This window comes from Balaenoptera physalus, assembly GCF_965194825.1.
Source record: "Balaenoptera physalus genome assembly, chromosome: 1".
NCBI classification, from domain to species: Eukaryota; Metazoa; Chordata; class Mammalia; order Artiodactyla; family Balaenopteridae; genus Balaenoptera; species Balaenoptera physalus.
Window position 1 is genome coordinate 109,144,345 of NC_138882.1, and position 26,934 is coordinate 109,171,278.

Sequence of the window (26,934 nt, forward strand, 5' to 3'; positions counted from 1 at the left end):
TTTTATATCTTGCCATCAACCACATTGCTTTTGTCTTTTGTGTTTAATACAAAACTGCTTTACTCCACATTTTGAAATGTTTTCATCTTTCTCATAAAAAGAGGGAGGCACATAACATATTACTGATTTTCACTGACAAGTGCTGGACCATGTGAAAAACCTCATGGGGTTAATTTTCTGTTTTTTGCTTTTCCCATGCTAGGCTGATTGAATGTGTCCCATGACTTAGTGCAGCCTCAAAACATGGCACTGGATCAATCAGTAGGTTTGACACAACTTCAGTTGCTCTGATATAGGATTCATTAAAAAGGAGTCATATTCATGAGATATTTTAGCTGATAAAAGAGAAAAATATAAGTGTTTGTGTCCTTGCTACTTTTTCCCAAGGGGAAAGGGAAGAAAGGGGTGTTGGTGGGATAAAAAGAGTCAAGGGAGTGGGAGCCATGTTTCTTGGATGCAGGAATCTTAAGGTCTGCCTTTCGACTTCAAGATTAAGCTTTGTTCCCATGGTAGTATGGGTTTCCAGATTGGGACGCCCAGGTCCCTTCATATAAATATATTCTTCTAAACCTCTGCTTTTTTCAATTGGGTTACTGTGTTCTATTTTAGTACACTTCTCACTTACTCTATAATCTAAAAGAGAGACTTTGATACCGGAGCTAAATTAAAGAAGAGACCTTGCTTGTTTTTAGATAAAGTGAGAGCCATCAGCCTTCTTGAGAACATCATGTTCTGATTGATAGATTTTCTCACTGGCTCTTTTCTCTCAACTTCCCCTTGGTAGAGGACCTCATCAACTTTCCTTTTCTGTTTTGTTTTCCATCCATCTCAGTGAAGGAAGATGGGTCCACAAAGGCTGACCCTATTGCCCATCTCACCTTCTCACTCTTTTCTGTCCCTTTCAAAATCAAAAACAAGTTCTTCCCCTCCCACTTCCTTATTCACTCATACTTCTATTGGTTCTCAGTCATCAAATGTGTGCACTGATTGTTCCTTTCTTGGGAACACAGAACAGAACAAAAATGTTTTTACCTTGTGACCTTCTCCAGCCACTATTCTATTCCCCTCACATTATTGATTCTTAAACTACGAGAATAATCTGGACCCAATGCCTCTGTTTCCTTACTGCCTTCTGAATCCTGGCTTCCTCTTGACCATTTCATGTCGAATAAAATTGTACAGGTGACCAGGTACCTAATCACCGCATTTAGTGGCTCAGACTCTGTCCTCATGCCCCACATCTGCGTGACAGATTTGATCTGTGTTCCTCACACATCCTTTGTGAACTCTCCCTCCAAGATCTACTTGACACTGGGAAATCCTTGATACCTTCAAACATTTTCGACCATTAATTCTCTGTTGCACTGGCTGCTCTATTTTTCTCTACTCGTATAGTTTTCTTTATAAAACTTTCCAGAATATTGGGGCTGTAGGAGGCTACTATATAGTATCACTTGATTCTACTGCATAATTTTGAACCAAGTGAAAAACTGAACATGGGAGATCAGCAATTGGATATTAACTGTTTCTATAGATCCATGGCCAAAAAGGGATGCTAATATTCTGTGTCTCTCCACTTATCCTAAGCTCAGAGCTTGAAGGAATCTATTCAAGGAACCAAATTGGCTTTGTAGGGTAGACATACTTACCCAGAATTGTTGCTTCCCACAAAAAGGGGGGAATGAATCTCCAGATCTTTCAGGATTTAAATAGATAAGATTTACCCAGTGGAAAAATGTGAACCAGTGAATGTCACTGCACTCCCAGTCAGATAAATCACTGCTCCCTCTTGGGGAGAAATGATTAAGACACATCATGAGTGTTACTCTAGTGCAGGTTTTTCCATAAGGAAATACGGAACTATATATACACACAGTGTGAGGTATTCTTCATTCTTATGTTAATCATCATCTTTATGTAGATAATTCTGTCTCTGAGTTTGATGTATGCCTAACTTTACAATGTGAAACTTACTCACCTGCCTCTACCCCATGTTCTTCTCCATTATAGCCAATGGCAATACCACTCCCAGTCATCCAGACAAAAATCTTTGGCATCATCTTTAATTCATCAGTCTCCTTTCTTCCTATTGCTTTTCTTTCAAAATGTCTCTCGTACTCATCCTTTCTCTTCCTACCTGTACTTCTACCACTCTCTTCTACTCCTTATTTATCATCCATGCATTCAACAACTATTTATTAAGTACATACCAGGTGCTAGGACATTTTTCAGGCAGTGGAGATATAAAAGAAAGGTAAACCATTGATTCAGCCCTCATGGGGCTGAGAAGAGCACACAAAGGTTTTTATCCATTTTCTTTTGATTCAATTATCAGAACATACAACATCTGCTAAAGCTGAAGCCCACAGTCTTAGAAATTTTTCTTTCATTGCACTCCCAGTCTGCACATCATTAGTACAATTCAGATGGAAATCCTGTAGAGATGCGATATTGCTAACAGACTGCACTTTCCCAGAAAATTTGACCTCCCAAATTTGATTTGTTTAACATATTTGCATTTTAATGGATTTTTCTGAAAGGGTAATCTCATCAAGATGGGCTGCTGTGGTTTTACTGAGTAATTCACAATTTTCAGCTCATTTATATGCATTTATTAATGTGCAGTATGAATATTTGCACAACGCACAGGCACATATGGATTACGTCCACCAGAAATGCACATTTAAAAATTTCAAAGGCTGAGCATTTTGTATCTTGGTTACCTTACAGATGTTCCTCCTCTAGTTTAATATACTCCGTTGAGTCAGTCTCCCAGTTTTAAGGTTAATAATAAGTAATACTTCTGTGGTACCCTACAATTTACAGTACACACTTTTCTCCCACACTAACTCATTTAATAACATGTCTGACATCTTGGGAAAGCTCAATAACCTTCTGAAGCTACAGAAGAACCATTTAAAGGGCCAGTCCTCCTCCAGCCTCTGTCACTAACCTTCAGTGATGCAAGTTCCTTCAGTTCCTAAGTCAATCCTGACTAAGCTGTTACATTTAGGTATGGCACATGGACATGGTCAGTGGACGTGGCCAGAGAAATTCTGATAGAACCAGATTAAATTCTGGCACTCTCTCCTTCCACCAGCCCCAGCCTCCTTTCAACTCCATTTTCTAGGCTCAATTGGCACAAAGTGTTTTTTCCAATGTCTCTTTCCTAGTTCTCTAGTTCTTCATGGGAATTGGTATGCTTTTCCTTAACCATTGGGACAGGGTGCCTATTTCTGCCAGCTGCTACCATGAGAAGGAGCTCTGGCAGAAGAACCCCATCTACATTCTTCTCAGCTATTGGATAGGATGTTTACATTAATACGCTGAATTCTTCTCTGAAATGTTCACAATATTCCTTAGGATATATATATGTACATATATATAAGCATATATATTCCAAAAGACTGTTGCAGGTACGTATCAGTCTTCATTATTTCTAACCATCATATTTTATCATCTTTCAAATACAGCTAAGTCATAATTTATACCTTTCTGTATGAGATTAAAAACTCTCACAAAACATGTCAGCTTTATGTGTAAGAACAAAAGTATAAAGATATCAAAAGTTTTATTAGTATGGTGATGTCTTTCTTATAATTTTCCACACTTCAAATATTTCCTTTTTAATTTTTTATTGATGCTTTGTGTACAGTTCAATGAATTATAACCTATGTATATTTCAGATCATTGTCACAACAGTTGGGATGCAGAACAGCTCCATCACCCAAAGAACTCCCTTGTGCTATTTCTTTATAGTCACCCACACACCCATTCCTAGTCTGTGGAAACCACTGATCAGTACTCTATCACTGTAGATGTGTTTTTTCCAGAATGACACAAAAATCGAATTGTACAGTATATAACCTTTTGAAACTGGCTTCCTTCACTCAGCATAAAGCCTCTGAGGTTCACCCAAGTTATGGAGTTTTATTCCTTTCTGTTGTTGTGTAGTATTCCTTAATATGGATATACCACAGCTTGTTTATCTATTCAAGTATATCTTTTAATATATTTATATTAAATATAAATGGTATTTGTAGAATTGGTACAACATATTAAAAACTGTCAATATGATGCAATAGAAATTTCTTGGGAACCAGCCAGATCTAGGTTCAAACACCAGTTCTGCTACTTATTAATCGTGGGCCAGTAGGAAAGTATCTCTGAGATTCAGATTTGGCAAAGTGGGAGGTAATGGTACTTAATATTGCAGGGTTCTAGAAATAACTACATACAATTGAAACATGTGAAGTGTCTGGCACATAGTAAATAGTCAAACGTGTCTGTATTACCTCCCATCTGCCACTAAGTTAAGGTAGCATAGTATATATGTTTAGAAATTTTTGTCTTCCTGGTTTTCAGGTGTGGAAACTCATAATATTGACCTTATTGTAATGTTTTGTGAGCAGATGGCAGGTAATCTATTCTTACTATGCCTGTACAGCCCTTTGCAGAGCATAAATTCTTAATAAACATGTCTCTAAACAAACGCAAACCACTAGTTTGCATGCTTTTCTAGTACAAGGTTATCTTATGGAATAATTTTCTAGAGGACTGGAATCTGGTAAACTTGTTTTGAGCAGCACCAGCAGAAATGGGGGTCCACGTAGTCTGATGAGATATATAACAGATGCATATTTTATCTGCTCCTCATCATGCAGTCATACAGAGCCAGCTGGAGAGAAGGGGGCAATATTTAAATACAAAGGAGGCTTGGGTGATTCAGACAGCATTGGTAAAGCCCTCTGATGAAGCTGATTTCTAAGCACTCTTATCTCACTTGATACTGGACTCCATTACCTGTTAGTAATTGATTTGCTGCAATTCCTGGAGCGTAGCATCTGGCTTCCTTATCAATATGAGCAAGAAGCAGCAATTAAATTTCTGACCCAAAGGTAAAAAATATGTGTGTGCTTAGCCCAAACTCCCCATATTTTATTCATTTTATGCTTCCGGCTGTACAACTGAGTAAGACTGTCCTTCAGATACCAATATTTATCGTCTGAAAATCACGTTGAGGAGGGTTTCAGAGCAGTTGTATTGCCAAGTAAATCGTTAAAGTTATGTACCATTGAATCAATTTTAACTCATGTTTTCTGACTTTTACAATGAGGTAATAAAAATTTACTTGGTCTCAAACTTAACTTTAAAGAGTTCAACTGAAAATCCATCATACTGGGAGGCACAGACATCATTAAACAGTGAGTAAATAGAACTTATTTTTTCTTAATGTTATAATTTATGAAATAATCACATGGATATTTCAGCAATCAAGCTTATTTGTATTGACCTTGTATAGGTTGATTCACTTGAAGTTGCCAATTTCATACGGTTCAACCTAATGAAGCATTCTAATATATTGAATAGGGAGAGCAATTATGTCCTCTCACCACTAATATATTGAAGCTCTAACCTCCAATGTGACTGTATTTGGAGATAGGGCCTCTAAAAGGGAGATAACTAAGGTTAAATGAGGTCGTAAGGCTGGGACCCTAATCTGCTAGGATTGGTGTCTTTGTGAGAAGAGGAAGAGCTACCTCTCCATGCAAGGGCAGAGGAAAGGCCACACGAAGATACAGTGAGAAGGCACTGTCTACAAACCAGATAGAGAGGTTTCACAAAAAAACAACCCTGATGGCGCCTTGATCTTGAACTTCCGGCCTCCAGAAATATAAAAACAAAAATTTCTGTTGTTTAAAGCCACCCAGTCTATGGTATTTTGTTATGGCCACCCAGGCAGACTGATATAGGTGTCAATCCCCAATCCTCCCAAAATTTTCACTCCTGGTTCAGTAGCTAAGCTGGATTATCCAATATTAAAAGGACATAGGGCATCTACTCCTCAAGCCTATGGTCTCATTTCCAGGTCCACTAAACACTAAAATGAAAACTCTGTTTCACTTCAGAGCAGCTTATGTTTTATGCTCCTGTAGAATTACAAATAGGTATCTTGATTAGTAAAAACCTGATTTACTCAAACTGGACTCCACATAGACTGGGACCCTCAATTAAGTGGTAGTATTCTGCATACTACTTTTTGGAAGACTGATGTTGTCATATCTCTTCAGTAAATGGAGTGGGGGGAGTGTAGTTTTAAGAATCAGAGATTCTTAGAACTATTTTAGCATATAGTAGTCACTCAATAAAATAGTATTGTGGTTTCAAATAAATAAAAATATATTTCAGGCATTTTTTTTCGCAAAATGTCCAGAGTTTATCCTACCATCAGCACTTACAAAAATCAATCTCCTACATCTAGAATCACTACAATAATAAACAGTAAGAGCTGAGCTTCAAAATAATGACCCCTATGTCAGATCCTCAAAGAAAAATGTAGTACATTCAGCACAATTTGATTACTAATTTAAGAGTTCTGACAAAAAACGTTAGAGGGTTTCTATTAATAAAAGCAGTAGTTCCCCAGGATACCCTATTTCATGAGCCTTTCTGAAGTTAATTAAGATTTTACTATTCTTGTTCTTCTATTTTTATTGGACATCTGTATGAGACAAAAGAAGTATTAAAGCAAGTCATCAGTAAGTGGAAAACAAGGTAAAATATTTTATCCTTATCAAGTACATTAAAGACACCATTACACATTGAAGCATTGATTATAATAACATACTTGATAAATAACAAAATATGATTAATCATACCTGACTTAATAACAAAGGGCGATAATCACAAGAGTAACAAAACAATATGCACAGTGATGTTTCTCTTCCAAATACTTCCCCCACTTTCCTTCAAAGTGATACAATCTATAAATACTTATACTTTAATGGTAACTCTTCTGCTACTTACTAGCTTCCAATTCAGCAATTAAGACATTATTTCTTTACTTGACCAAAAAATTACTTTCCATGCTTATAGGTGTAAACTTGTAGGTGGAAGAAGCTCAGTAATTTATGAACACATTCAAGAATGATGAAATTTAGGGCAGAAATTCATCATGCCAGAAGCCTTTGTGCTCTCACTAAAATAGCATTTCAAAAATCATCTGATTTTAAACTAATAGTACTAATAGCAGATCATGGTCCATGTATGAACATAAGGAACCATTTTGAGTGTCTGATTTCTGTCGCATCTTTGCTTCAACCATTACCTAGTGCATTGAAGGACAACCAAACAAATGCTGATTGGCATTCACAAGCTGTATCTTTGACAAAGGACCTGCAGCTGCCATCAGCATAGTTGGCACCACATGCTCCATATCGCTGCTAAAGAAACTGTTTCTCAAAGTGTTAGCAGGATTTGTGATTTTGTTTAGTAGGATGGTTCTCATTTATCATAGCTCACATAATGACTTTCAGGTGTCTTCAAGTAACATGAAGTTACAAAGACAGTTCAGCAGAATTTTATGCCGGCACTTTTCCAAATGGATCAATAAAAGTTTTGCTGATCCAGCAGTGGCAGGATTAATTATACCAGAAGAGTAACAGTAACCGTAATGATCACGTATTGTCGTGAATGGCCAAGGTTCTATATCACATCTTGGTGAAGTAGGCAACATTATCCTCATTTTAGGACACTACAGAAATTAAAATGACTTGGCCAAGGTCCCTCAGTTATGAATCTACAGAGTAAAGATATGAAGTCAGTTCTGTAGCATCCCCAATCCTCAGGCTTACCCATCATACTTAATTGACACACTCTTATGTTCTTATCCTTAACAATTGTTTAAAGGTATTCTTAGGGAACTTGAATATTTTGAAACTTCCCCTGATGTTATGGATCCATAGATTTATACTTAACAAAATAATTTTTTTTATCACTGAAACATATGGTAAACAATTCAATATTCACAGACATAGCAACAGAGCAGGAAGCAATTAATCTGAGCTTTGGGGAACTGAAACTCAGTGCTGGGGAGAAAATCCAGGACCCACTCAGATAAGGTATTCTCTCCTCCTAATTAGAATGCTTTCTAGTGTAGATTTGTCCAGTGCTTTAATATTTATGAAATATTTTATAAATATAAGCCATTCGATGTCTTTGTAAAGATTCACTAACCCTGTTTTACAGATGAGCAGACTGAGATTCAGAGAGGCTAAGTGATTGTCACGGCCACACAGTTTAAGTATTAGCAACATGTCCCAATTAACTTTCACTAACTTAATAATTTAAATTTTTAATTTTAATATAGGATAATAACAATAATTTTAAATGATAGCATGTTAGTTAATTTTTTCTGTTCTTTCCCTGCCTTAATATTTAATAAATTTGGGTTCTTTTACCTGGTCCATCAATTTCACACCTATACCTTCAGTGAAATATAACTAGGTTTTCTAATAAAATATGTGCTTTGTTTGTGATAACTGTTTTGAAAGTGAAAATTTTAAATACTGGAAATATAGAAGAATAGAATAGCTGTAATACAGTCACAGAGTAAGGCACTTTAAAGATATCTTAGTGGTTCTAGAGGAAGATAAGTACCACTTATTCAGGTCAGAAGCATCTGGCCTTTGAGATAAACATCCCATTACAGCTGGAACCTCAAAGGCAGACATACAAATTACTATTCTAGCTGTTTTTTTCCCTGTTTTCTTGAGAAAGCAGTTACCTCCTAAATCAAGCACTGAAAATCATCCTGTGAGGAAGCAGTATGCTATGACACCCAAAATAAAGAGGTCAAAGGTGTAATCCCAAATGCTCCTATCTCTCTTTAGTTTTCATATGAGGATGTTGTCTCTTTGAGTTTGTATGAATGTGTTTAAGCACAACATTTCTTTAGTTAACCAGTCCTACATCTTATTTCTTATTCAAGCTTCAGGGGTGTTCTCTATATCAAATTGTTTGGAAGTGTAAACTAGTGCAATTGTTCATTTTCTAGATCCAGGTCAATAAAGATCTGTTGAGATATTGTCTTTTGCAGTTCAATAAGTATTAGAATGAATTACTTATTCTGAACACAGCTATCTGGCCTATAAAAAGCCTTTTTTTTTTTTCCAAACCTATTCCCATGAGGTCTTCTACCAATATATATGTCAATATTTAACGTTCCTCATTAGTACAAAGTCCTGTAACTTGTCACACATGTGAATCTCCTTAAATATCTCTAGTGCAGGTTCAGCATTATGAATACGGATTTTTGTTGTTGTTTTTAAAAGAAGGACTCTATTCTTCTTTTGGAGAGCTTCCCTAGTCCATTTACGTAAAGCCTTCTGAATTCATACCTTACCATCTCATCTATGAACTGAAAGTAATGTTACTTATCTCACCATCTCAGCTATGCGTTGAAAGTAATGTTATTTATCTCTGTTTTTGCACATGGAATGAGAAAATTTCAGGAAAATGCCTGGGTTTACCTCTCAGTTACCTGAAACACATGGAAACCATTGTTTATAATTCCATATCTCCTTTGGTCCTTGGAAATGCTCAGGCATCTCTGCCAAAAACATTCTGTCTATAAACTAATGAGGTCCAAATCCCTGAACCTGAGCAGAGAATCTCAATCTGGCTCTCGGTTTTCATAGATTTGTTGTACGGAACCCAACTGGTCATAATCCTGAGGAGCCAGGTCCGTCTCCTGTTCCGTTTTAGCAGGCACGTTAGGTTCTCAAACTTAAAGAAGAAGAATACATTCAGTCATCTAGCTATCCACAAATATTCAATGCTTGGCTTCCCAAGGATTATTCAAATGGTCTTTGCACTTGCTACCGACCTAAAGGTCCCCTCCGCCTTGCCTTTTTGTACATTTGTCTTTTATCTATAGAAGAAAAGTTATAAACCATACAGATAAGGACTACATCTTTCTTTGCCAGCCTAGCACCTTACTAGTTCTTACTGGAGCATGAGTATTGGGGTGGGTAGATGGGAGGTATTGGAACTGATAAATGATTCCCCCAAGATCTGACCCAGTATTTATCATGGTTCACGTTTTATAGGTGGAGAAACATGGTGGGATGGAGTGGTTGTTAAGTCATGCACAGATGAATACAATATGAATCGCTGGAAGTTGGAAAATAGAAGAGTTATAAATACCGCACTTTTGACCTACATTATTCACTTTGGTAGGAGCTGAGATGGGGAGAATTTGGACAGGACAGTGTTTTGTTAAGAAAGACTGACGGCTACAATACATTTGAAAGCACAATGATATGCCTAAGAATTAAATTAAATTAAGAATTTGGGCAAGATTCCAAAAGATTAAATATGAGTAGTGCTTTTTTTAATCTAGAAACAGACAGTTAAATTAAGAATTGAGGCAGGGTTCCAAAGGATTCTTTGAAGCTGAAAATACGTATTTTGGAAAAGAATTAGCTTACATGATTCACAAGAAAATAAAATGAAGAAACGCCCTAAATAAGTACCTTCTTTGGTACTTATTTGGTACAAAGCCCAGAGGTAAGAAAATTTAGTTCATTTTGTCCTCAAAGAAGCTCAGGCTCAGGAAAGTAAAGTAACCAGCCCAAAGCATATTGCTCATGCCCCTTCATCCACCTCACACCATTTCTATGTATAACCAAGCTGTTCAAATATTCATGGAAGTTTCATTTAATGTTGGTATCTTTATAATGCGAGTTAAGATTATTAACCTTGAATTTCAGCATTGGATGGTTAGTCAACCATGAGTCAGTCAACAACACTTTTTGACCATCTAACATGAACAAATCATGGGGATATTGAGAATTCTGAAGGAAAATAATATCTTATTCTTGAGGTGGATACCATCTGAAAGAGAAGACAGAATGTGCACAAATCTACAGAAAAATATATACAGAAATATGGATACACCCAGAATCATTTTGTAAGCAATAAAAAGAGAAGGAAGTGACTGGTGATGGGTGTTAGAATGACCTGGGTTAAGGCAGGCTAGATACATGTATGACTAAAGGTTAAACTTTACAGAATTTAAACACAATGTGCCAGACATAATGAAATGAGCATCAATAATCCTCATACCAACCTCGTAAAGTACGTACGAGTATCATCCCAATTTTACCGGTGATGAAACCAAGGCAGGAAGAGGTTAAGCATTTTGCCCAGGTTCCCAGAACTGGTAAGTGGCGGGGCTGAGATTTGAACTGAGGCAGTACCAGAGTCGTTGCTCATACATTGCCCTATGTGCCAAATAAGTATACAGGCTAGGTTTATCTGGGGACATAAAGATTGGGATTCCCTAACCTTGATGTAAATTTTATACGTGAAAACACTTCACTGTTGTTCTTAGAGGAGTAAGTTCCTTAATTCATTCAAAGATTAAATATCTACAGTATACCATACACTGCTCACGTTGGGGACAGAGAAGTGAACAGGACAGACGAGGACCCGGCTTTGTTACACGTACAGTACCAGGCACACGTAACACCGGAACAGTGCATTTTAATTTCAAAAGTAATGCACGTTTTCATCAGTTTGAATACATTACCTACATTAGACTCTCCTTAATCCAAAGTTACATTTTAAAACTACCCTTTTAAATTAACACCATTCTTCCAAAAATTCTATTAAACAGGATTTAGAACCAGATTTGCAGTTTAAACACCATTACAGTATTAGAATGGTTTTCTGAACGTAGCACTAGACCATGTATCTTTGTAGTAGTTATATTTTCATCGTATGATAAGTCTTGCTTGTCCATTTAGGAACAGTTTGCTCCCACTGCCCCAAATTGCTTATTACATAGGTTTTTCGGTGTTGTTTTCCTGGTAAGCACTAAGTAGTTATTAAATGATGTCTGTAATAACATGGAGGGTAAAATAATTCTACATTAAAGAAAGTCACACTGCCATTATTATCTCATCCCTAAACCACCAATCATTTGCCAAATTTAAAAGGCCTTTTTTAGCTTAAAAGTGTTTTTTCCTGATGATAAAGGCCCACCTCTAAAAATCATCAGGCTACAACCCATTAACATGAATATTCTACAAATCTCCTAAGGTAATTCCACGTTGTAATGAGAAGGGCAGGGCTCTAGGAGTATTTTCATCCCCTCGCCTTGCATACAGGCTTCCTACCCGCTCTCCGGAGTGAAAGGTAAGCATTGTCAGGTTCCACTAAGCTCCACCCCTCCCCAAACCTCCTCAGTCCGCTGCCTAATCTTGCAGGCAGGGACCCATATGGCATCACGAAACGGGCTCCTTACATACATGCAGTTGCACAGCTACTTACATACCCACGCACACGCGTGCATGCCCAATGTATGGGTGTGTTTTTTATGCCTGTGGTGTGAGCCCTGTGTCTCCCTCTCCTTTCACTTGACCCCTGGGGAATCCCGGCAGTACCTGGGAACTCAGGGAATAGCGAGGTGAGGCAAATGGCCCTTTTCCCTTCCCTAGGGGCTGCCACTGCTGGGTCCCAGGAATCTGCAGTGCCTCGTCTCACAAGCAGCTAATAAAGGGAAACTGAGAAGATGAGCCAGAGGAGACTACGTGAACGAGGAAGGGGCCGTTGTACAAGACATGATGCTTCGGGAGCTCCCGAGCTATGATTTCTGTTTTTACATACAAAGCCCTAGGAACTGGGGGGGAGGGGGAGGGGCGGGGAAGCAAAGAAACTCAGAATCTAAAATCCTCTGGGATGATGTTTCTCATTGCTCCTAGAAACCCGCGCTGCGCGTGTGTCCTGCACGGGGTTAAGGAATCCAAAGAGGCGCCGCCTGAAAGTCGCTGCGCGGAATCGGCACTTGGCGCTTTACGGGGTTGCGCTCCGAAGACGCGTCCGCGCACCATTTTCCCAGGCGTTGCGCGGGTTTCCTAAACCACCCAGCTGCTGCCTCAGAAGGGAGTTTCTAGAAGCTCCTTCTCTACTGCCTCCCCTCCCCCCTTTTTGGTTTTTACCCCTGCGAGAAGCTTCGCCAGTTCCACTGCGTCCGCCCTCCGAGGGGTACAGGTGCCGCTGTCCCAGCCGCCGCCGCCCGGTCCGCCCCTCCTCCGGGCGGGCCTGGGGGCTCGGCCCGGCGCGGCTGCATCGCGAACGGTCTCTCGCCTGGCCGCGGCCCGCCGCCCGGGACTCCCCGCCCTCCCGCGCGACCCCGCGCCTTGGCGGGCGGTGCTTGCGGCGGGCAGGGGGCGGGGAGGGGAGCGGGGGTTCGTCCGGGGGTAGCCGCCTCCTCCGCAGCCCGCCGGCGCCTCGAAACCCGGACCTGCCTCCGCCTCTTCCTCCGGCGGCTCCATCCTGCCTCCCGCGCCTCGTCCTCCCGCCGCCCCCGCCGCCGCGCCCCCGGTGGCTGCCTCGGCGGACCCGGGAGGGGGCCCGTCCGCCGCCCGCTCGGCTCGGCCCGGCCCGGGAGGCGTGCATGCCCCGGCTGCCCGCGGCGCTCACCAGCAGCATGCTCTATTTCCAGATGGTGATCATGGCAGGGACGGTGATGCTGGCGTACTACTTCGAATACACGGACACGTTCACTGTGAACGTGCAGGGCTTCTTCTGCCACGACAGCGCCTACCGCAAGCCCTACCCGGGCCCGGAGGACAGCAGCGCCGTGCCCCCCGTGCTCCTCTACTCGCTGGCCGCCGGGGTCCCCGTGCTCGTGGTAAGCCCGGGGGGTGCCCGCCCTCGCCCCGACTGCCGTTTTCCGCCCTTCGCCTTCAGGGTTGAGGCCCCGCCGAGGTCGGGGCGCGGCAGCCTTTGCCTTCTAAGTTCCTCCAAGTTGGTGGCAGCCCCTTCCCCAGAGGACATTCTTCTAGGGCGCGTCGGGGTGGGTGCGAAGGAAGCCCCCAGCTCTCCCCACCTGCCACCCCCGCACCCCCGCTACCCCCCGCGGTAGCTGCACCTTAGCGTGACACGGAGGGGGATGGGAGGGAAGGGGGCTGTAGACGGTAATGGGTGGGAGTCGGGGCTGGGGAGGAGGTGAGTTATCCGGTTGAATCTTGACTTCATCTACTCTGTGGCCTTGCTCCGCTGGCCGCCACCTCTCACATTGCGACTGGAAGACGAGCAGCAGCGGGGCCAGCGGGAGGGAGACGGCGATCAACTGCTGGGGTGTGGAAGGGACTCCTGCTTCCAGAGTCGGGGCGCAAATTCCCTTTTTACCGCCTCCTTCTCTTTCGAAAGGAAGTGCCAATTAGACTAAGCTGACCAGGGAACAAATATCTAAAAAAGAATATGAGACCTCCTAAATGAAGAGGCTCCAGCAGCAGTGCTTGCTGAAAAGCAGGAGCTGTGCCTAAATTACAAGATTTATTTAAGCGATCTTCCATTCCCTGGGCGGCTTAAGTCCTTTTCTCATAGAGCTTTTCTGAGAATGCCTTTTGGATTTATGAACTGTGTGTGTGTGTGTCTATACGGGCACATGCACACATATATATACACAGATATACATATGTAATTATTAGAATGATAATCGTATAATAATTTACGTATGTGAATGTGGTACAAAGTTATAGGTAGGAGAATTGGTGGTGTTTTTTCAGAAAACAATTATTATGGTTCCTTTAATACTGTCAAAGTATTGGAGGTTCCCTTCCTGTGGTACAGGTCATCTGTCTCTCTCTCTCTCTCTTTCTCTCTCTCTCAACAGATAACTAATAGGAAATTAAAAATGAAGAGGGAAAGGAAAGGGACTTTTTTCCCAGTGGTTGAATGTGTAAATTGCAATAATGAATGTTAAGAATATCTGTTTTATCTGTTAGGTTTGGATATTCATGTTTTCTTTGATTTTAGAGGAAATGAGTTAATAATTTACAAAATAATGAAAAGTTCCTAACACACATAATGGAATTCCACAAACCAAGGAACTTCTTGATAACTTCAAAGTAACTTTATCACAGGTACTGTGATAGTTGACTTCAAATACGGCTCCAGCATACTGGTTTGAAAAGTGTTAGACCTTGCACCAGAAAATGTTTTGTTTTGTTTTTTTTCAGTTGTAATTTGCTAAAATATGTCAGAAACCCCAAATCCAGCTTCATGTTTGTGTTCTCTCTCCTCTATTTGGAAAGCTGTAAGAGAAAAAAATTAATTGGTCATTCTTGGGCCCTTTTGCTTTCTGCAGATGTTGGGTTTCCAGACACATGTTTTCTAGGAGACTGAATAGCTCAGGGATTTTTCAAGGATTTTTTTTTTTTTTTTTCTTTTAAGAAAAAAACCTGTCACTTTCAGGACACTGGTTTGGGTACAGCCATAATCAGTAATGTCTGTAACTCATCCCTTGGTGATTACCATTCTGTGTCTTATTTAAATGAGATAGCACTTTTCAGATCCTAACCATCCATCCATGGTGGCAGGTGCCATTTAGAGACATAACATATTTGCCCAAAGAATTTGATTATTATCCATTTAGGGGGAACCACAGAGGGGAAAGGGAATTAATTAGTCATTATTGAGCGCCTGCTTTGTGCTGGGCACTGAATAGTCATGGCCACATATACTTCTCTGAGCATCCCTTCCAGGAGATAGTCTCTCCAGTTAACATTGGAGGACCCTGAGGATCAGATAATAAACTAGAAGCACCTGAAAACAAAAATGGTGGGTGTGGTGTTTGATGCCTGTGAGACTGATGCCAAATGCCATACTGCTTGTCCTACTTCCAAAAAATATGTTCTCTGAAACAAGATGAGAAAGGCTGCTTGGGTGGGGATCTAGAATATTCTTGAGAGATTTTAAAAGGGAGGATCCAACTTGATTTCCATGTTTTGATTTTCAGTTCATTAGTTACAAGAGAGAGAATTTGGGAGTCAGTCTAAAGAGAAGGAAATGTTGGATATTCAGGCTAGCTGTGCTGCTGGCCTTTGTTTCCGCTTCTGCTCTTCCCAATATTACACTCTCATAATGTGAAAGTTTGGGAACAGTAATGGCAGCCCTGCTTTTCCATTCTTCTCAAGAACACTGGCCTAGCACAGTCACTTTGCATGAAAACAATATTATTAATAATAATGTTAGTAGTATCCATAATTTGTTGGGTTATATACCCTATACCTATCTAATACTTGCGTTATCTATGAAAGCAGTTATTATTACTGTCACCTACCCTTTGGGAAAACTGAGGTTTAGGAAGGTTAAGTAACTTGCCCGAGGACCAAGGCTAAAAACATTGCACCCAGAATTTTAATCCTACTGTGTCAAGCTCCCAAACCTGCGCCTTTTCTATTACAAATAGAATTTCTATTGCAAATTCAGCTTACTCATAAATCATTCTTCTAAATAAATGCCTCAAATGGTCTCTTTCCCCATCTTTTACATTTCTTGGACTGTAGTGATACAGATTCTTCATTATATATATTTTTAATCTTCAAAACTCATTCTAATCCTTAAAGTTAATTTTGAAAAGTAGCTCTCCTCACTGCCACAATCTGTGGTTTTGTTTCAAATTTGCCAAATTTATTTATCTAAAAATTAAAAGCAAAATATTCTTTAAATAGTGTTGACTTGGGGCACAGGTTTGGAGTCTGACAAGTTTGGATTCAGATTCAAAGTGCATCCTGCTGTTATGGTAAGAGTTGGGGATTCTGCTTGCTGTGTAACCTTGAACAACTAATTTAAAGCTCCTTAATCCTTAATTTTCTAAGTCACAGGATTTTGAATATTAAATGAGATATAATATATAAATATCATCCTTGGCCCATAGTTGATACTCCATAAGAGATCACTATTTCATTAACACTATTAGTAAAATAGTAATTCAGTAAATGCTTATTGAATTCCTGTGTTGCAAGCACCATATCAGCCAGAGTAGTGGTTATAAAGGTCATTTCAGAAGTAAACCATGGTCACTAATCCTTAAGAGTTTACAAGCTAATTTGGGAAATTAGGTAATCATGCCAAAAGTCATAATGTAAATCACCATAATAAAAGTTATATGCATATATTTACATATATATATATACCGCAAAGACCTCTGGTGGTTCAAAGAGGACAAGATCATTTTTATTTGGAGAGGAGGAGAAAGGCTTCATGAAGAAAAGAGTGGCTTTTGAGATGTGACTTGAAGGAGAGGCTGAAATGGAGTTTGAGTCAGGACATCACAGAAGCAGCAGTGTGAACATGAGTGACTACTTGGTAGGAGAAAATGCAGTCTGTACTCTTGAAACAGCGGTTGGTCTGTCTTGTTTCTAAGAGTGGTGTGTGGGGAATGCAGGGGTATATGGCAGAAGAGGAAGACTAGGGTCTCATTGCTGAGTCCTGGGATGTCAGGCTGAGTTTTTCTCCATTTATTGGGAATGAAGTAGGGACTTGTCTGATGGGTGGTGTTTTAGGACATTTTGGGGACAGTAGTGTAGGGCTCTTCTATTATTAAAATATCTGTGTAAGATGATTTTGCACTCTTCATCCCCGAGTCTATTTTGTGTTGTGAAATATTATTATTTTAATTGTGTTTTCAGAAAACACCTGTAATTTGGGCTCATTTACAAAGATGTCATGGTTTATAAACTCTTTGAAAACAGGTACTGTTCAGTTTGATCTGTATGCATTTACCAAAGCACCACCTACAGAATTTACAGATATAAATTTAATTAGTGATCTTTGTTTTTCATTGATTCATTCATTTAAAAGACCTGGTGATGACAATGGTTTCTGCCCCCCAAATTTGGATACAGTGGCCACTAGCCCCTATTGTTCCTTAGATCTCTGAGCAACACAGATTATTTGAAGGAGACAAAGTTAGACCATCCCTCTTGATAGAGTCAGAATCAAGACAGAGAAGACCAGCACTGAGTGGGGCAGGTCTGAGGGTTAGGGAGCATCTCTGATTGTTTATGCCTGCATCCCCAGGAAGCTCCCTCTGGGTCCCTAGACTCTGAGGCATGGAGCTACTGCCGCTATACCAAGGATGTTGCATCACTAACTGTGGTGGAAGTAGATGGTGACAGAAAGGCATCTTATATCCAGAGCTCCATCTTGTTAAATCAAAGCCTAAAGCTCTCCCATAGACCTCTCCTTCCTTGAACCTTGCCTTGGGTGCCCACTACTATCTCCACCCATCTCCACTCCTGGAATCCTATGAGTATAAAATGAGTTGACATATTTAAGTACCAGAGTAGTGCCCAGCTGAATATGTGTTAGCTACTGTTAATCCTCCCAAGGTTGGGATAATTAATCAAGACAACCTATTTAAGGCACCTAGCAAAATACCTCTGTTAGTGGGTTCCAGGGCTGCTAAAATATTTGAGGTGGACAGAAGCCACCTAGTTCGATCCATCACCCACAAAAATTGGGGAGTCTGAATAGCAAGAACAGTAAAACTCAATTAGAACTCTGTTCTTCCAGTCAAGTCAGTGATTTCTGCCTTTGACGACTCCTCCATTTCTTCAGCGGGCTAACGCTAGCTAATATTTCCTATGTACCAGACACTGTGTAATGTACATTTAATGTGTTACTTCATTTAATGCTCACTGTGATAGTACTGTCTTTAAACGTAGGCACTATCATTAAGCCCACTTTATAAATGAGAAATAGGATGTTTAGTGAGATTAGATGTCAGACTTGTATTAATTTTTTTCAGTCCATTAGTATAATTAATCTTCACAATAAACTTATGAAGGAGACTTGGATGTAAAAAGGTGAGATGACCAGTCCAGAGTCCCACAATGACAGTGCTAGAATCGTCAAAGCCTGTGCATTTAGTTCTTTTGTTATGTACTTTATCCTTACACATTAAACAAATCTTTAAAGATATTTTGTCATAAGTATTCAATACTAGAAGGGTCAAATTTTTCTCAAAACTATTATCTTCAATTTCATTTTTTTCTGGTTTGATGGGAAACTTTGTGTTCTGGTGTAGACAGTGGTTTCAATGTGTAGTGTAGGAAATTGTTTTGTTTCCTATTAAGCTTGAAATGTTGTGGAGAGGTTGGTGGCAGCGGGAGGGATTCAGAGATATTTCTGTTGTTCTGATCTGCAGCCGAGTTTCTTATCTCTGTGGCACACATTGGCACAGTGCTTCAGGCACCTGCTTTTCTGTGGAACCACCCTCTGGTTCTAGACCTGCAAACTGCAGTGCACGGAGAGCTGAGGGGACCTCTGTTTCTAAGACATGTTTCTTTTTTGTTTTGTTTTTTTTTAACATATTTATTGGAGTATAATTGCTTTACAATGGTGTGTTAGTTTCTGCTTTATAACAAAGTGAATCAGTTATACATATACATATGTCCCCATATCTCTTCCCTCTCGCGTCTCCCTCCCTCCCACCCTCCCTATCCCACCCCTCTAGGTGGTCACAAAGCACCGAGCTGATCTCCCTGTGCTATGCGGCTGCTTCCCACTAGCTATCTATTTTACATTTGGTAGTGTATATAAGTCCATGACACTCTCTCACTTTGTCCCAGCTTACCCTGCCCCCTCCCCATATCCTCAAGTCCATTCTCTAGTAGGTCTGTGTCTTTATTCCCATCTTGCCCCCTAAGACATGTTTCTTAAAATGGGACCTAGCACTAGATTTGAGGGGGGGAGGGCAGTGAACACACTGAAATTGTATTATAAAATACCGTATGTACATATGTACGAATGTGTGTGCGTATGTACGCATTTTTCTAGTAAGAGCCTCCATGGCTTTATCGGATTGTCAGAAATGCCCAAGATTCCTAAAAGTTAAGAACTACTCTTTGAGGATTTATGGATCTGTTTAAACTCCTCCTTATGTCTCTTAGGCCCTTGCTTTACTTAGATATTCTCATTCATATTCATTCATTCATGTTCACCCTCCCTCTTTCCCTTTTTCTCCCTGCATTCCTTTGATGGTGTCTCTTTTTTCATTCATCCCGTCCCCTTTGCATACTGATTAGGAGATTGTGATGGGGGTAGGGGGTAGCAAAGGCCCAGGAACCTTAAACCAGCTTGCGTTTCCTTTCCCTTTCCTTCTCCCTGCCTCTCCCCCTCCCTTCTGCCTCTTCTTCTCCCACTCCCCTTCTTCCTTTGCCTCTCCCCTTCTCCCCCTCCCCCTCCATCCCCTGTCACTCATTATCCCTGTTGCTTCTCTGCACCAGTTACCTTATCTGAAAAATGTTGACTTATTCCTTCCTGCCTTTCCTACCTTTTGGAACTGTTCTTGAGAATCAAACGGATGTAAATGCACCTTGGAGACAATAAGTCACTTCATGCATATGAGGAAAACATAATGTGAGCAGATTACATGGGTTGTGTAGCTGCTTGTTCATTGGAGATGGTTAGACTGCTTATAGCATGGCTTTGTCAGCCTAATACACTTACTCTGTGGAGCAGAAAAACGGAAAAGGTTTTTCTACTTCTTTTCTTATTTTCTTGTAGAAAGAAGAGCAAAAATAAAAAGACAACAGTATGAAATGGCCTAACTAATTATTACAGACTATTACTCCAATACTCAATGCTGTTTTTCAAAATGTTTCAATAAGCTCTTACTGTCAAGATTATTATAAAGAATCATCCCATTTGTGTAATTTGAAAGAAATAATGTTTCCAGGGAGCAATGTTGATACCATCTGTTAAGTGTGCATTGTATCATATTCATTTTTAAATTTGTACTGTGCCCAAAAGTCATTATTTGTAAAAGTTTGAAATGATGATAATGCATCTACTATGTGCTAGGCACAGTGCTGTTACTTGACTTGTATAATGAGGGAGGCATATTCACTGCCCTTCAAGAGTTCAAACACTATGCATGAAATTATTTCTCCAAGCCTCAGCTTTCTTGTCTGTAAACTGAGATGATACTTAACATTATCTTTTAAGAATTAAATATAAACATGCATTAAGTGATAGCTGCTCTTTTAACATAAATGCCAATAACATTTATTGGTGCTACGCAGCAAAGGGACATCAGGTGTCCTTAATCATTTCTGTTGAATGGATGTGGTAAACCATTTACCCTTCACATTAACTATTTCAGGTACGATGTGTGGTAACGAACACATCTAGGGAGCTTAATGCAATTCCTCCACTGGGTAAATGCCACATCTAGGATCTGAATCTATTACTTCAAATCCGATGCTCCCTTGGCTACCTGCCATTGCCCACTAATTTGATTCATAGCCTGAATGGTGGCATTCCTAGAAGGCAGAGGAGAGTTAAAGCATATTGATTATCTATCACTGTGCTCTTTACAGCGTCCTTATGCTTGTAAATGTATAGGCTCAGTTACAACCAGACATGAAAAGGGGAATTTAAAATCTGTGTTCAATATGTATACGTATAGCTGATTCACTTTGCTGCACACCTGAAACTAACACAACATTGTAAATTAACTATACTCCAATAAAAATTAAAAAAATAAAATCTGTGTTCAAAGACAAAACTTCATTGGTTCCTAAGACCAGTGGAATAGCCAATAGACCTTGCTTCTCCCAGCTCAACATTCCCATCCATACAGTTCGAGGAGGCAAGTTCTGATGTCAGAGATCTTAACCTATAGTTAGGAAGAGCTTTTAAACAGACTTTGGAAAATCATAAGACTATCATTTTGATGGGAGATATTGTAAAATATGTGAAATGGAGTTCTATATTCAGTACTATTTAAACTATTTCTGAGAATGCCAGTTGTCACTCAGCCAGGCTACTTACTTTTTTAGTCTTATTATGACAGATGTAGTTTGAGAACCACTGTCAGTAAAATCACCATTTTTTTTGTAAAAACAGAATCCTAGAGATTTTTTTTCCAGATCAGGTGCATTTAAAACTTTAAAGACAGTCTTGGTGGACGTTTCTCACTGAGAGAACATGTGTGAGTGGAAGGTGTGTGTGTGTGTGTATATGTGTTTTTGGTATTTAATACATTTGTAATTTTTTGTATGAACTCATTTTTATCTCCCTTGCTTCTAACCTTTATAGTGCTCCCCCACCCTTCCCCTCAGGAAAAAGAATATTTCTGAAACATCTTGCTGTATCCTTTCAGATCTAGCACCAACTCCTCTAAGTAGATCCTTTTTCCCAGATGAGGTAGCTGCATTCTCCTCTATGATTCCTTTGTGGCTTTAGCACATTATGGCATTAAAATAATCTTATATTGTGCTTTATGTTGTATTTAATTTTATTCATGTTTCCATCACTAGACTTGAGCATCTCAAAATCAGGGTTTTGTAATCTGACTCATCACGCCCAACTCTTTGGTTATTTTTGGTGGATAAATTATCCAGGGACTAATCGAAGTTTGTGATGATGATGAGGTTATAATGACCGAATTCTGCTGAGCACACAGTTACTTAATAACCATTCATTAAAATAGGCAAAATATTCCATACGGCCTATTCTGTACGTTTAATGAATTGGCAGCTCTCTGTCCTTTGATGCGTTTTAAGTGTATAAACCCTGTATAAAAGGTTCAGCATAGCCAAGGTGTGATTCTGTGTCCTCAGACTGACATGCTTCAAGCAGAAACCTTCCTATCCATTGAGAACAAGTCACTGGGGTATGGGATACAGGCCTCCCTGGAGTCTTATACCCCGATCATTCAAGGGTAGGAAGTATTTCCAAACTATTTTAGTCAATCCAGTTCAGTAGCTTGAAATTCACCAATTAAGGGTCCATTTTAGCACTTACCGTGCTAACTAAAAGTCACTACTTTCATCAGTAAAAAATCATTTTATATCTACAGTGCTAATTTAGTTGTTAATTAACATATGATAGCAAAAAGACTTACAGCAGCCTCTTTGGAGTGTGACCTTTCTGATACAATGCTTGTGACTCTCGGGATTTCCTCCCTCCCTCCCTTCCTCATTCCTTCTTTCCCTGAGCAGACGTTTGTTGAGTACCTTCCATGTGCAGCATACCTTGAAAATAAGGCTTACAGAAGTTACTTGACTTGCTCCAAATCCCAAAACCAGAATTAGAGCCCATCTTCCCCTTTTCCAAATCTTTCAAAGCAGTGTCAGGAAGTAAAACACTCCTGAAATCATGGGGCGGTTAAATACAAATGTAGTCCTGGCATATCTGCATATTACCAAAATAACTTACGGCATTTCTTCTCTAAGGGTTTGTGCTGCTATACTGCTATGTTGAGGAAACCGTGTATTGCGTTTCTAGCATAATGATCCCTTTTTTGAAAGGGTGCTGTCAGTAGTGCCAGTAGAAACTGTACTTTTCTATCGAGATTTTTAATCGAGATTTCAGATTTAGCTTTTTCTCACACTGGGGTGCACAGAAGTACTCTTGACACTGAGAAGCATCTTGTATTTCCAGAGATCTCATCAAAGCAGAATGCCATGTTCTCCGAAACAGCAAAATCGAGCAGTCTTGGATAAAGGCAGTGCACCTGGGGCCTCATCTTGTAATTTAAAATGAGCTCCTGACATTTCCAGTCAAAAAACAAAACACTATCTTTGGGTTGGTGGCAATGACCTCTTCCTTCACACGTGCCTTTCCAGTGTGGGGTTTACTCAGTTACTAAAATGAATGAAGAGACTTAGTCAAAACTACGTGACACCCCTTTTGGTCTTTCACAAAGAGACCTTTGTTTCTTCTTCTTGCTGGCTCCGTCACGTGGTTCCTTGTGGGGTCTCCTTTTCCTTTTTCCTGGGGCTCAGTCTAGAATACAGATAGAGGAATCCAGTAGACACTTTATTCAAGCCACACTGTCAGGCTTTTTCTGCCACTCCATTTTTGGAAAAGATTTGTGATTCCACTGTGAGAGAGATTATGCTTCTTTGTAGCTGGGACTCTTTAGTCATGAAAGAGGCCTTAGAGATCATTTAGTTTCATCTCTTAATTTCCAAATGAATGGCCAGAGAGATTAAATGACTTGCCCAAGGCCATGCAGCTAATGAGAAATTACACCAATTGCTGACATATATGGGCACTTGGTATATACATCAGTCCTTCTTGTACTTTACACATATTAACTAATTTAATCCTCACAGCATTAGAGGTAGGCACTATTGTTATCTCAATTTACAGATGAGAACACTGAGGCACAGGAAGATGAAGCAACTAGCCCGTGACCCCACAGCAAGGAAGTGACATACCTGGGCAGAATGTCTCCATGTGAGCTTTTGATAACACAGAGATGGTTCTCTTCTCCAGTACCAAATTTTTTGTCATCTCCTGGAGAGGTTAAGGCCGCCTGCAGCAAATCGTTCTGCATAGCAGTGTTAGTTGGGAGATAGAGATGAAGAGTATGTGATTATTATGATAGCTTTTTCCTTATGACTTTATAGTGCTGATTGAAAACATTTTCCTGAATATTGTATTTACAATTAGCACTTAATCTGTGATAGTGAAGACATAGTAACAGATAAGGAAAAAGAGCATTTAATTCCCAAATCACTTGGTTCTATGATGCCTTCTTTTATGTTGCTGACATCAAATCTTTTCAGACAAAAAGTAAAACTACATTTGAAACTTGCCACAAGTGGATATAACAAAAACCTAACCTTTTTTTTTTTTTTTTTTAATTTATTTATGTTTGGCTGTGCTGGGTCTTCGTTTCTTTGTGAGGGCTTTCTCTAGTTGTGGCAAGTGGGGGCCCCTCTTCATTGCGGTGCGCGGGCCTCTCACTATCGTGGCCTCTCTTTTTGCGGAGCACAGGCTCCAGACGCGCAGGCTCCAGACGCGCAGGCTCAGTAATTGTGGCTCACGGGCCCAGTTGCTCCGAGGCATGTGGGATCTTCCCAGACCAGGGCTCGAACCCGTGTCCCCTGCATTGGCAGGCAGATTCTCAACCACTGCGCCACCAAGGAAGCCCCAAACCTAACCACTTTTAATATGCAGACGTTTAAGTTCTTTTTTATTAAATTTAAAACTGAGGGAATTTAATTAGGGAGTTGATTACACAGGTGATGGGAAAGTTGAGAAGCTGAACAGGAAATGGTGAGACCACCCAGAGTTTATGCAATAGCAGAAAGCCACTACTACAACTGCCAAGGCTGGAGAGACGAAGGAAGGAGATGGGGTTATCAGAGCTTGGGGCAGAAGTTGGAACCTAAAATGATGTATTTCACAGGAGCTAAAAGTATGGAGGAGAGCTCTTGTTAGAGGTGTTGCCTGAGGAGGGAGGAAAGAGGTGATGAAGAAATATCGATTTTGCCTTCTTCTGCCTTTCAATCTCCTATCCATACCTCCCATACTTTAAGTTCTTTTAATGTGATTTTTACGTAACACAATAAAATTATCACACTACATATAATTGATATATAGCCTATCTACTGCATTCAAGACATAGTTATTACGTTTGGCATACTAGTTTGGCATAAGTTTGGCAACTAGTTAGAGGCATGGAAAAGCTATTGGTATAAGTATATTTCAGGAAAAAGAATAGACATTTATACATTTATATGTTTTGAAGTCTTCTCCTTTTTTTGAAGGAACTCAGAGACATTCTCAAAACTTGGTCCAATCCTGTGGTGCCATTTCCTGCGAAACAGCAGTGACCTGAGAAAGCGCAGCTCTCTGCTTTCTGTAATTCTCTCTGCTGTCTCCATCTGTTAAATGATCTCTATTCTTTAATTTGGGCAACTTCAGTCATACCTCTTTCATAACTCTTTCCTTGATGTGTCTAGTCAATAGCAATCTATCTTTCCTATAAACTCCTTTTTTCTTTTAATATAAGTCTTTCCCCTTATATACTTTCCATAAAACAGGAGTAGTTGCAGGTATGGGATGGGGAGCTGGAGAGAAAGCAAGACAAAAGAAAAGGATCAGTAGTAATAATGTACTCTATAATGGAAATAGTGAATGCAGAGAATTGGTAATAAATTTTGTATTCGCAGGTTTCACGATAATCTGAAATTAAAATAAATAAATAAAAGGAGCAGTGACTCACTGGACTCACAGGCAGGTGACCTGAGCTGTCCTCCTTGCTCTGCTGCTTTCTACCTTTGAGACCTTGAGAAAGTCAAGTAGCGTTCCCGCCTCTGTATCATTAGATAATTGGTTTGAAAGGGTTTGAACCTCACCCAGGGCAGAAAACTGACTCATGGCCCCCGGAGCAGCTCTTTCTGTGCATGAAACAAGTCTGACAATTAGGACGCTCTGTATTACAATGAAAGTCTGTCTCCCTGTCTTCTGCTCAGTGGTCTCTCTCACCTTTTGAAGCCATCTGGAACCCCCTAGATAGTTTCTCTCTGACTCTTCCTTTCTTGAGACTTAAAGTCTTCATCTTGACATAGCATGGATTTGAGTCCATTTTACCCTTTTGGCCACTCACATCTGACTTCACTTCGGATGTCCTATGTTTTTAAGGTGTGGCACCAGCACTGAATGATGTGTCTCAGGTGTACTTTCACCCCTCGCAAATAGAGCAGGAATTTTGCATACAGTTTTTTTCTTAATGCATTAGCCTTGGGATCAATATCCAGTCACCTTGTGGTTAGTTATCTCATCTGTAAAGGGAGTAGCTTAAACTTTCCGTCAAGCAGGCAGAAGCACTGTATGATGATGTACCCTGTTCTGCTCCCATGGCCCCAACAGACATTGCTAAGAGACTGTGGCATTTTCTCACCAGCTGAGACTGATCTGGGCTTTCAGTCCTTAAGACAGAACTCCAGGCAACCTCTCGTAACTGTATTTGCCCTCTTGCAATCAAATGACTATTAAAATGCTTCAATTGTTTGTAGCATGTACAATGTAGTATACTGCATGGCTATGCATTATAGTTAATTACATTTAAATACTATGGCCGTCAAAAGATTATAAATGCTTATAGAACAGCAAATATGTCTCGTATATCTTTGACTCTTGCTCATCACATAATGCCTAACAGAGTGCCTTTCAAATAGTAGATATAAGTAATTATTTGTGTATTTTAGAAGAGAATTAGAGAAGCATAAATTAAAATTATTTATAATTTTACCCGTTCACAGATACTTAAATCGTAAAGTCCAAATTATTTTTCCGAAACCCATCTTTAATATTTCACTTTATTTGCCAGTGATCCCTGATTTCAAATATTTTCCCCATGTACACGCACTTCATTTTTTTCATTTACTTAAAGTTATGTAGAATGTAGTTCAAAATAAATCTTATTTACTTCACATGAAGAATATTTCAAACACCTATCATTTTGTTTTAAAAATCTTTAACATCATCAAGTTTTGCTTCTGTAACCACTATTTCATTTCCCCATGTCTTTAATTGTCCGTTGCACAT

The 26,934-nt window shown here is 39.8% G+C and overlaps 1 protein-coding gene and 1 long non-coding RNA gene across 9 annotated transcripts in view; one reads left to right on the forward strand and one right to left on the reverse strand.

Moving 5' to 3' along the window:
* LOC309636572 overlaps window positions 1–13,372 on the reverse strand; it is a 137,158-nt gene extending 123,786 nt beyond the window's left edge. Inside the window, exon 1 of one of the 2 annotated variants that reach the window (XR_014250079.1) lies at window positions 13,270–13,372. This is a non-coding gene — a long non-coding RNA (uncharacterized lncRNA). Of the gene's footprint in view, window positions 1–12,785; window positions 12,976–13,269 lie in introns of those variants that run through there. The other variant, XR_014250080.1, reaches the window with a different exon arrangement.
* The window catches only part of PLPPR5 (phospholipid phosphatase related 5), a 140,101-nt gene continuing 113,179 nt past the window's right edge, over window positions 13–26,934 (forward strand). For 2 of the 7 annotated variants that reach the window (XM_082477960.1, XM_082477961.1), the window contains exon 1: window positions 13,041–13,480. In XM_082477960.1, the coding sequence (XP_082334086.1) occupies window positions 13,244–13,480 (237 nt within the window). In that variant the 5' untranslated portion in view covers window positions 13,041–13,243. Of the gene's footprint in view, window positions 12,838–13,040; window positions 13,481–26,934 lie in introns of those variants that run through there. The other 5 variants (XM_082477965.1, XM_082477966.1, XM_082477962.1 and 2 more) reach the window with 4 other exon arrangements.